We start from the raw sequence: 12,266 nt of genomic DNA, 5'->3' as shown, positions 1-12,266 counted from the left end.
AATGTGTTCTAAATAATAAAAAATCTTCTACAAAACATTGTTTTATCTCACCAACAAAGAGTATAATGACTGTCACGCTATTAGACCTATATTCATACATGCAACATGGGGAACTGCTACCACGGTGAGTAAGCTGCATCCATTTTGGATTATGACAAAGTTCAATTCCTGCGCCAGCAAGATTGGGATTAAAGCTCTTAATTGCTGATTCAGCGTTTTTGATATTCTTAATTGCTGATTCAGCGTTTTTGATATTCTTTAGCATCTGCTGAGATGAAATTCCAACTTAAAATAAGATCAAGTTCTTGCTAAAATAGGAAATAATAACAACATGCCAAGTTTCATCATTTTCCAGGATTTTAGGTAGGGTACTATGCATACATGACGAGAGAAACCTATGTGATCAGAGCTAAATGCGAAAATTTAATCATGGAATAGGTGCAATTAAACTAACTCCAAATTGTTCCCTAGAACCTGGTAAGAAACACTGGTTGAGTAATAGTGAAATTTTAATATATGACTGACTACTGTTAATAATGCAGGCATAAGCAGTCTTAGTCATAAGAAGACATGACACTAATATCCAGACATATGGAAGATGAAAAATGTGTCACAAATTTACAGATAAAGTCTATTCAATGAGATTACAAATTCCCACATAAAGAACTGCTTACATAAATAAATAAAGTATCAAAGAATAATCTGTCAATCATCAGAGTACAATATGTCAATCATCCAAGTATAATCTGTCAATCAACAGAGTACAATCTGTCAATCATCACAGTATATGTCAATCAACAGAAAACAATCTGTCAATTATCAGAGTATAATCTGTCAATAATTGGAGTTCTATTTGTCAATAGAGTAAATCAGTCTATCAAAAGAGCACAATCTTTTAAACACAAAAGCGCTGACTGCAGTACATGGTTCAAGATCAATCTGACATGAACCAATATCATGTAAATCCAGTCTGACAATGAATATGGCATCTGATATCCAGGTAATCTGACAATGAATATGGCATCTGATATCCAGGAAATCTGACAATGAATATGGCATCTGATATCCAGGCAATCTGACAATGAATATGGCATCTGATATCAAGGAAATCTGACAATGAATATGGCATCTGATATATAGGCAATCTGACAATGAATATTGCATCTGATGTCCAGGAAATCTGACAATGAATATGGCATCTGATATCCAAGCAATGACAATTAATATGGCATCTGATATCCGACAATCTGCCAATGAATATGGCATCTGCTATCCAGGCAATCTGACAATAAATATGGCATACGATTCCCAGAAAGTTGGACAATGAATATCACAACCAGGCAGCTCACTTCATATTGAAACATATGACATATGACTGACTACTGTTATTAATTAAATCATCGCAGACTTAAAATTTTCACTGATTTTAGTTTGTTCAAGTTTTAAAAAACAATTACCTGGATTAGCCAGATGGTCAGCTCAGATCAACAGACAGTTGGTTTATGTGAGAAGCCTGTGATGAATATAGCTTTACATTCACAAGTTCTGTTGATATTGCCAAGATATACCTAAGTGATATAGCTTTACGTTCACAAGTACTGTTGATATTGCCAAGATTTACCTAAGTGATATAGCTTTACGTTCACAAGTTGTGTTGATATTGCCAAGATATACCTAAGTGATATAGCTTTATGTTCACAAGTTGCACTAATATTGCCAAGATATACCTAAGTGATATAGCTTTAGGTTCACAAGTTGTATTGATATTGCCAAGATATACCTAAGTGATATAGCTTTATGTTCACAAGTTGCACTAATATTGCCAAGATATATCTACACACGACAAGCTATCTAGCTATTCACTGACAAGCTAATAACTATTTTAATACATTAATGTCTTAAGTGTGCATGAAAAACAGCAAAATACTAACCCAAAATAAGTCATCCACAAAGGGCAATTGATACTGAATGAGTTCAAAAAGTTATAAAACAAAAAGAATTAAAAAGCAAACAACACCATTAAAATGGAAGCAGTGACTAATGATTACTAGAATTATGCAGAATGTTGTGTTTTGCCTACTTCTCCAAGCAACTTTCCAAAATACCCAGCAAAGCCAGTGGAGCATGAGAAGTGGGTCAGCGTCCTCCTGCAATGGGCATCACCCTCCATGATGTATATATATCCATACGGTGTCATGACTGTACATACTGTATTGTAAGTGTACTGTACATACTGTACTGTAAGTGTACTGTACCATTTTTTTCATATTCAGTCTACAAACAGAGCATAACTGGCTCTTCCATTGAGATCAATAATAATCTTAGTGTTCAATCAATTTAAGGTTTTAGGCCAATTCCAGCCAATTATATGCATGGATTACTATTGATTCTTACATGATCAAGCTGATTCCAGCCAATTATATGCATGGATTACTATTGATTCTTACATGATCAAGCTGATTCCAGCCAATTATATGCATGGATTACTATTGATTCTTACATGATCAAGCTGAGTGCAGCTAACTAAATACATGGATTACTAATAATTCTAAGTTACAGATGACAACAGTATGCAAAGGTTTTGCATATGGCAAAGTTTCTCTGACAGGTGTCTGCACTACAGGAAAATTACCACTATCAGAAACTGATTCTTATGTCTCACCTAATCTTCGCAGGCAAGACAAAAAGAAATATACAAGAAACAATTAATTAAACCCTAAATAGTATTTTTTAAATTACATGTATACTAAATTGATCTAGAATGGATGCTGGTACAAAATATAGAAAAACTTTCAACATCAGAAATCTATTAACCACCATTACCATTTTTCTCATATTCTGCCTGGAGCTGAATCTGAATCCTCAATCAGTTTACGGTTTTAAGCTGGGATCAATCCTTAATCTGCTGCCAAAAAGTCCGATCCTGGCCTTGATCTGCTACCAGTAGCAGTAGATCAATCTCGGATTTAAAGTCTAATCCTGGCCTTGATCTGTTACCAGTAATAGTAGATCAATCTCGGATTTAAAGTCCAATCCTGGCCTTGATCTGCTACCAGTAACAGTAGATCAATCTCGGATTTAAAGGCCAGTCTAGGCCTTGATCTGAAACCAGTAACAGTAGATCAATCTCAGATTTAAAGTCCAATCCTGGCCTTGATCTGCTACCAGTAATAGTAGATCAATCTCAGATTTAAAGGCCAGTCTAGGCCTTCATCTGAAACCTGTAACAGTAGATCAATCTCAGATTTAAAGTCCGATCCTGGCCTTGATCTGCTATCAGTAACAGTAGATCAGTATCGGATTTAAAGGCCAGTCTAGGTTTTGATCTGCAACCATGTAATGTAACAGTAGATCAATCTCGGATTTGAAAGCCAGTCTAGGCCTTATCTACTGGCATGCTACAAATTAAGCAACAGCTGAGCTTGATCAATAATGCTGACAGCTGCATATAGGTTATAAACAGTTGTTATACAGTCACCCTATGGTATTTATTATTTTGACCCCCACCCGAGCCAAACACATTTGTCATTCTTAAGCAAACATTTACAGGCAGCACACCTTGTATATCTGTATACTCACTGCAGATTCCTGGCTCCCAAATATGTCCTCTTTGTCTTCAGACTTCTGAGCAGATGGTTTTGAAAACAGTGATGGTGGGGAGGTCAATCTTTTGGAACTAGAGCCAAAAAGATCGTCTTCATCTTCTTCACCAAACAGGGGATCTTCAATAAAGTTTGAATTGAATAATACAATAATTTCTTACTTACCTTCTGCATTCTAAAATTAAGTGAACTCTTAATGGTCACCACTTCTAACATCTTGCCCTACAGATTCAGACTAATAATCACAATATTATTGTGTCCAGGTTATTTTCTCAACAAAATGTTTTTAAAAAAGCATTTGAATTTAGTATGTTTCTGAGTGCTTCATTACTGCCCATCACAATTCAGACATTCTAGTAAATTTTCATTTGCAAGATAAGAGAAAATAATTTCTACCTTGTAATGCAAAGCAGGAGCTTTAATTACCAACAATTTTACAGACACTTCCGTCACCTTATGTAATAATTTGTACTGCTGCCCAATGAATTCATCCACATAGAACTATACAAGTGTAATCTTAACATGGTAAAACACAACACATTTACAATGAACATAAAGCAGACAAATTAGTAAATATATTATAAATAGAATTTCATGATAAAATGGGAGGGATATGCTCAGATATGTTATGAAATGGGAATTAATACTTAAAATACAAAATATCCAACAGGCATTCATTATAAAAAATTCCAATCTTCTAATATGCAAGAGTAAATATGTCATTCAATTTCCTCATTGAGGTTCATGCCAACCTTGATCATCAAGTGTCTAATCAAAGGCAATCTATGTTGTTTTGGTGAAGGTATATGTACATTAAGTAGAAATTATTTTATCATACAAAAAAATGTTATCCCCTTGTCACATCACATGATCTTAAGATGCAAAACAATCAATAAGCTTTCTGCATCATATAAAGCACCCTATCTATATGTTTTATTCATAGTATGCCTGGCAGAATTAAAGTTATCTAGGGACCTTTTTCTTTCTGAGATGATGATTACCTTGACCTTTAACATTCAAACACATAATTGAATAGGTAAATCTTGTCTCAAATGACGAATCCTTGACCTTTAACATTCAAACACATTAATGAATAGGTAAATCATGTCTCAAATGACAAATGATCCTCAACATCTCATTAAAGTATGACAGGCAGAAATAAGTCATAGCATGAAAACCATCTTGCTATGGTTGGACAATGTGACCTTGACCTTTGAACTTTTGATCCACAAATTAATATAATTCTTTCTTTCTTATAGGCAAACCCACTTAATACGCTTGGTGAAGATATATGAAGATGACATCATGTAACTGCAAGTAAATCATTTTGCCATGACTGGCACCAGTGACCATAACATGTGACCTTTAAACCCCAAATCAGATGATGCTTTGCTGTTTACAGCACAACTCACCTTCAAAGTCTGCACTGACACCAACTGCTTTTGTGAGTCACCTTGGCATCTAATCTCTTAATATACAAATCAATAGGATGATAATCTACAGGTTAACCAAACAAAACTGTTCAGTGATGTTTATGTCAAGTTTTCATGTGGCAACCACAGTGTTATTGGATGGATAGATTGATGGCTGGATAATATCAAACATACTCTTTCAGTGAGTGTAAAAAAAAAAATGCATGACTTCCTATTTTAGAGACCAGCTAACTACTTTGCAAAATCGTTTCCTCTCTCATCATATAACGAGCAAAACATCTCTGCTGTAGTGTACCTTTGTTGTTGTTGTTGTTGTTGTTGTTATAGGGTTTAACGCCATTTTTCAGCACAAGATAGGCTATAGATGGCGGCCAGTATTAATGGTGGAGGAACAACCCGAGAAAACCCCAGAAAAAATCACCAACCTACGAGAAGTTGTACCTTTCTTGACTGGTGTTTCCTTCTTTTCTTCTACTGAAGCCTTTCCCTGCTGTTTAAGTTGAGCAAAAGGGTCCAAACCACCAAACATTGACACTCCTCCAACAGGACGCTTGGGTTTTACTGCTTCTTCTCTGGGTTTCACTGTCTCCTCTTCATCCTGCTATAGTCACATTATGTGAAATTTCAACTGCTTAAAACTCAAACTAAATCACTTCAGGATCAATGGTTGATTGATGGATATTTAATAGCACATAAGTGCTTCAAAGGTTATATTAGGTCAAGGCAATGTGAGTTAAGTGTGTATATATATGTTTGCTTAGGATATAATAGCCCATCAACACAAATTTGGCTATACAGTGCTAAGCAAGTTTAGGCATTTCCAAGAAAGAATATAATGCCAACCAAGTTCAGTTATTAAAATATGGCATAAAAACAAAGATTAACCCTTGACAGGGTTAAAAAAAAATATCAATCAAATAAAAGTCTAATTTTTTTAATATAAATTGTACACTGTGAAAAAGGTCCAAGACCTGCCTCCATTAGTCACCCCTTATGCAGGAAGGTGCTTTGGACCTATTCTACATCCCTAAGCCTGGAGGTAGTACTAATGTACCCTGCCCTGATACACACCACTGCATCTGATCCAGCTTGTCTGGGCAGAATTCTAATTAACAATATTCCGGTTATGAATCCAGTATATAAGCCACCGAACCAGTCCAACTTCTGAAGGAACAAGAAACCCAGGCAATCCAGGATGCAGTTACTAGGTAACCATCATATATAATGGTTTGTGTCAGACTGAAACAAACTGGGGGGTACTCACCAATATATACAATTTAGAATTTTCTTATCTTTATAGTATGACACATATATTTGTCAAAAACTCCTTCCCTGGGTCCCAGGTATGTTCAAATGAGCAGCCCTTAAATACTTTTTGAAAGGTAGACACATTTTCCTATAATGATCATAATAATAATAATAATAGTAACGATAATACAAATAACATACTGAGGCACAAGTATGTGCCAAAACTTTAAAATATAAGTTTAGAACATACAGACTGATAAAGAAAAATCATACATATGTATTGTGAGGGTCAGTCACAGTGAATAATGTGGTTAGTCAATGTGGCACAAAAAAATATTACATTTAAATATATCATAAACTTTTGGATTCAAAAATATTTTAATTGAAAGCTCTCAATAGCTCTAACTTTCAATTAGGATGCAAAAGAAACCTTATGTTTAAACTCATTAATTAATACTGTATTTCTTGAGTTCATTTAAAGAATCCCTTATATTTCGAATCATTCATTGATACCAGATCTCTTCAATTCTTCTGCCGTGCAACCTACACTTCATCTCATTCATACATTCTTTATTAACTGAATTCATCTGCCGAGTCCAATAAGTTTAAACTCACTGAATCATACTGTATTTCTTGAAGTCATCTGCCAAATCCCTTATATTTTAACTCGTACACTCATACTGTAACTCTTGGCTTCATTTCCTGATCTCATTCATACTGTATCTCTTGAATTCATTTGCCATGTCCCTTACATTTCAACTCATTCAATGATACTGTATTTCTTGAATTCTAGTGTTGAGTCAGATATATTTCAACTCAATGAGTCATACTGGATCTCTTGAATTCATTTGCCAAGTCCCTTGCATCTGAACCCATTCACTCAACCTGTATCTCTTGAATTTAGTTGCTAAGTCACTTATATTGGAACTCATTCATTGATACTAGATCTCATAAATTAATCTGTTTAGTTCCTTATATTTAAACTCATTCATTGATATGAGATCTCTTATATTCATCTGGCAAGTCCCTTATTTGGCAAGTCCCTCATTTGGCAATGCAGAGAGTGGTACTGTAACAACATTATGGTTGCTGATAGATCAGAAACAGGGGAGTTGTATGAACAAGGAAGGCAACTCAATGTGATTTTGATAGCTACACACCTTCTGACTTGGTGGTTGTTCATCTAAAGACTCTGTTGTAGTGACACCAGACACCGTAATTGTGTCCTGAAATTAGAAATTACCCTAAATTCACTCTCTTTCTCATTTCTACTTACATATGGTCAAAGAGCACTGAATAGGCAGATATGATATTAAATTTAATTATTACTTTCAAAAAGACTACTAAAGATGTATGGAAACTAAGTAAATGGATGAATGGTCAGTAACATCTGGCACTGATTTATCAATACTAAAGAAAACAACCCCCTTCCCCATACCGAACAAGGTTACTCTCAATCACCTGCACCCTTAAGATACAAAATGTGGCTCCATGAATTGTAAGAAATCAGAACATGCCACATTCATCAGAGACATACCCAAAAACTTTTAAAATACTAACCAACAGTAAATACATTCCAAGGGCACTTTGAAAGTCGACAGCGCAACTGATGCATACTATCTGCCCGGAAATTAAGTCAATTATTCAGCCAGCCAACACACTCTCAGACCTTCAACACCTATAAATACCGCTGATTCAACTGGTGAGTTGTTTATTTGTGGCTCATCCACTGGAGAGATACAGTGACATGTTGATGCTATGGCAATGACTCATCATGTCTCCGGTAGGTAAGGATGTACCTGGACATGGAGGTTTTGATGATGGGACAACCCCTACAGTGTTTGACATATCACCTTGATGATGGGGCTACTATTACAGTGTTTGACAGATCACCTTGATGATGGGACAACCCCTACAGTGTTTGACAAATCACCTTGATGATAGGGCTACTACTACAGTGTGTGACAGATCACCCTGATGATGGGGCTACTACTACAGTGTGTGACAGATTACCTTGATGATGGGGCTACTACTATAGTGTGTGACAGATCACCTTGATGATGGGGCCACTACTACAGTGTGTGACAGATCACCTTGATGATGGGGCTACTACTACAGTGTGTGACAGATCACCTTGATGATGGGGCCACTACTACAGTGTGTGACAGATCACCTTGATGATGGAGCTACTACTACAGTTTGTGACAGATCACCTTGATGATGGGGCTACTACTACAGTGTCTGACAGATCACCTTGATGATGGGGTTACTACTACAGTTTGTTACAGATCACCTTGATGATGGGGCCACTACTACAGTGTGTGACAGATGACCCTGATGATGGGGCTACTACTACAGTGTGCGACATATCACCTTGATGATGGGGCTACTACTACAGTGTGTGACAGATCACTTCAATAATGAGACAACCCCTACTGATGCAACAGATCACCTCAGTGTTGGGACATTTCCTACAGTGTGTAACAGATAATATCAATGATGGGACAACCTCCAGTGTGGGACTGATCACCTCAACGACTTAGCTTGTCAGTATATTCCTGGGAAAAGTACTTAAATGCATTTTCCTTGCCATTGTGTATAGCATTTAACAGCCAATAATATGTTAAAAATGTTGTTAGATCGAACCAACAAACAATCACTTTCACTTACTTTGGATGAAATCCAATGCTGAATAACCACTCTTTCAACTAAAACTACAATAAAGATTTGTAATCTGAGAATCAGATGTTCTTATTGGAATTAGAGATTTTTTTAAGTCTGTTTGTCTGGCATGCAAATTTTATTAATTTTTTTATTTTTATTTTACAGATGATTGATAAACAGAGGCAGATTGATGTGTGAAATGGTTACTGTTTAAGATAAGTAACTGCTTAAAACATAACCTTTCTGGCAGGCTTGACTTTCTAATGCCCTGTATATATCACAATTTGTGAAAACATTATCAAATTCAGCAAAAGATATGCATTCATGTCACTGTGTTTACATGTAAAAATGGCAAGTGTTATAAATGGTTCCAAGTTATGCTCACTACCAGCTTATGATATATTGATGGATAGAAAGATGGAAATACTGACAGTTGGAAAGAGTGGGTATGATCCAGCTCAAATACAACATAATACCTTACAGGCTTTGGTACATCACTTACAGTTTTTAGTTGTGATCCAAACAAATCATCCACTGGACTGGGTTTTGACTCCTTGACTGGTTCCTTTTTGGGAGGAGGTTTAGACTGTGAACCAAACAAATCATCCACTGGACTGGGTTTTGATTCCTTGACTGGTTCCTTTTTGGGAGGAGGTTTAGACTGTGAACCAAACAAATCATCCACTGGACTGGGTTTTGACTCCTTGACTGGTTCCTTTTTGGCAGAAGATTTAGGCGGTGAACCAAACAAATCATCCAATGGACTGGGTTTTGATTCCTTGACTGGTTCCTTTTTGGGAGGAGATTTAGGCGGTGAACCAAACAAATCATCCAATGGACTGGGTTCTGATTCCTTAACTGGTTCCTTTTTGGGAGGAGGTTTAGGCTTTGAACCAAACAAATCATCAACTGGACTGGATCTGGATTCTTTCACTTCCTGTATGGATGGCGGTTTTGACTGTGAACTGAACAAGTCATCCTCTTCACTGGGTTTGGATTCCTTGACTGGCTCTTTTTTGGATGGTGGTTTGGACTGTGATCCAAGCAAATCATCCTCATCATTTTCATCGTCATCGAACAAAGGATCTGTGGGTGCATGTATTATCAACATAGATTGTACAAGCAATTGCAATAAGAGAGAAACAAAATATCAAAGGTGATCACACTTAATGCAATCTTGTCACGGCAACTGTATTTAATTATACCCTTCCTGTCAACATGGGGACGTGATTGTTTACATCAAATCAACATAACATATAACAGTATACCATTTTATTTCTTCTGAAAGTTTTAGCCATCAGTACAAATTTATTAGTCTTTATCAATTGTCTTTAAAAAGTTTAAAAATAAGACAGCAATGCATGCTTATGAAATTACACTAACTTTGGCATTAATCTCTGCATATTTCATAATTTAATTAACCGTTTCAAAATTATGCTGAATATTCACTTTCATGACCAATATATATCACCATTTATTACAGTTTTGGAAAATACAACAGAAATGAGATGATTCAAGGTTTTCAGTCATTCAAAGCTTTTTGAGGTCACATAAAACATAATGAATTCCAAATAGACCAAGTGGAATCCTCGAATTTATACTGAGTATTTTCTGTGACTGATCTTAACATTATCAAAGTTTTGCTCTAGCGGAAGCAGTGACCACTTAACTACCTATTGTTATTTTGCATTTATATATTTTCTATTGCTACTAATGCATCTTTAGCCTGCTGATTGGTGTTCTCTGTCCAAACAAAACTGTCTGATACTGATTCCACTGTTGCTCACAACACTGCTGATGAATAATGAAGCAGACTGATTTGAATCAACAGTACAGCCTTATACTAATAAATGGACAGAAATAAAACCATGAAAACAAATATTATCTTTTATACAAGACAAAATCTAATAAAATTATAAACCTTAAAAAAAATAAATCACTGGCATTATATAAATAGTACTACTGACTGAGTGTTCCAAGATTCAATGACTTTTTCTAAGATTTGCATACCTATGGGCTTTTTCTAAGATTTGCATACCTATGGACTTTTACTAAGATTTTCATACCTATGGACTTTTTCTAAGATTTGCATACCTATGGGCTTTTTCTTTAGCACTGGACTCTTTTTAGGCTCCTCTTTATGAGTTGCTTCTTCAGTTTTCTTGGCTGATGGAGCAAATGGGTTGATACCACCAAACATGGATACTCCTCCCACTGGCTTTTTGGGTTTCACTATCTCCTCCACCTTCTCATCCTTCTGAAGTTACAGTATTCAGATATTGTTAAATTAGGCTCACTCTTCATGAAGCACTTCAATATCAGTACACATTCACAGTAAAGCAATAACATTAGTAAACACTCAGAATAAATCATTAGTAAATACTCAGAATAAAACATCAGTATACACTAACAATAAAATAATATCAGTACACACTCACAATAAAACAATATCAGTACTCACAATAAAATAATGACTTCTGTACCAATGGTAAAAAAATGACTTCAATACATCCTCACAACAAAACAATGACATTAGTACACACTCACACTAAAACAATAACATCAGTACACATTCACAATAAACTGACTTCAAGAAACACTCACAGTACAACAATCACATCATTACACATTTACAGTGAAACAACAACTTCATTTTACACTCGTAATAAAACAATGACATATTAAAAGAAACGACTTACATACACACAATAAAACAATGACTTTAGTACACAGAGAAAAACAATGACTTGATGTGATGTTATGTGAATTCGATTTTTAACGTAACTTTAAGACATTTTTAGTCATATTGCTATGATGTCTGTAATGTGGCAGTTTATAGTGATGTCTAACACTGGGGCATCATGCCACAGATATGTAGCATAAACAATGTCTTGAGTACACAGAGAAAAACACTGATTTCAGTGCACACTTACAGTAAAATAATGACCAGTACACACTCACAATAAAGCAATTTAGATTTTCAAAGAACTAATTTTTATAAAACAATCCTCTATATTTAAGAGTCTTAAACTAAAAATGAGGCCATGTCTGAGTTGGATAATTTAAAAGAACTATTATAATCAATACTCATTATGTATTCTTCAGTACTGCTTGATATATACAATATTTTTTACATAATTTCCATATAAAGCATTAAGAGTTTCAATGCCACCATCAGTTTATGCCTCTAGTATGCTGATTCTTGGTCAGCATTGCTGAAATCTACTGAAGTATATGAGAATATCATATGAAGAAACATCCAGAGAAAAATCATAACTCTAGCAATGTGTTTTAGATTTACAGGATTATTTCCCTTTTT

At 35.3% G+C, this 12,266-nt stretch overlaps 1 protein-coding gene across 4 annotated transcripts in view; it reads right to left on the bottom strand.

Annotated features, from left to right (window-relative positions):
• The window catches only part of LOC149774772 (uncharacterized), a 111,832-nt gene that overhangs the window by 27,654 nt on the left and 71,912 nt on the right, over nt 1–12,266 (bottom strand). For 3 of the 4 annotated variants that reach the window (XM_089944855.1, XM_089944858.1, XM_089944859.1), the window contains exons 25-29: nt 11,042–11,204; nt 9,450–10,033; nt 7,444–7,509; nt 5,477–5,636; nt 3,580–3,722 (exon numbers count right to left, since the gene is read on the bottom strand). In XM_089944855.1, the coding sequence (XP_089800981.1) occupies nt 3,580–3,722; nt 5,477–5,636; nt 7,444–7,509; nt 9,450–10,033; nt 11,042–11,204 (1,116 nt within the window). The remainder of the gene's footprint in view (nt 1–3,579; nt 3,723–5,476; nt 5,637–7,443; nt 7,510–9,449; nt 10,034–11,041; nt 11,205–12,266) is intronic. The other variant, XM_089944856.1, reaches the window with a different exon arrangement.

The sequence above is a fragment of the Sinohyriopsis cumingii genome, unplaced genomic scaffold (genome assembly GCF_028554795.1).
Source record: "Sinohyriopsis cumingii isolate HCF-2022 unplaced genomic scaffold, ASM2855479v2 utg000160l, whole genome shotgun sequence".
Taxonomy (NCBI): Eukaryota; Metazoa; Mollusca; class Bivalvia; order Unionida; family Unionidae; genus Sinohyriopsis; species Sinohyriopsis cumingii.
The sequence above is the reverse complement of the archived record's forward strand: the minus strand, read 5'-3'. Positions and strand labels throughout refer to the sequence as shown.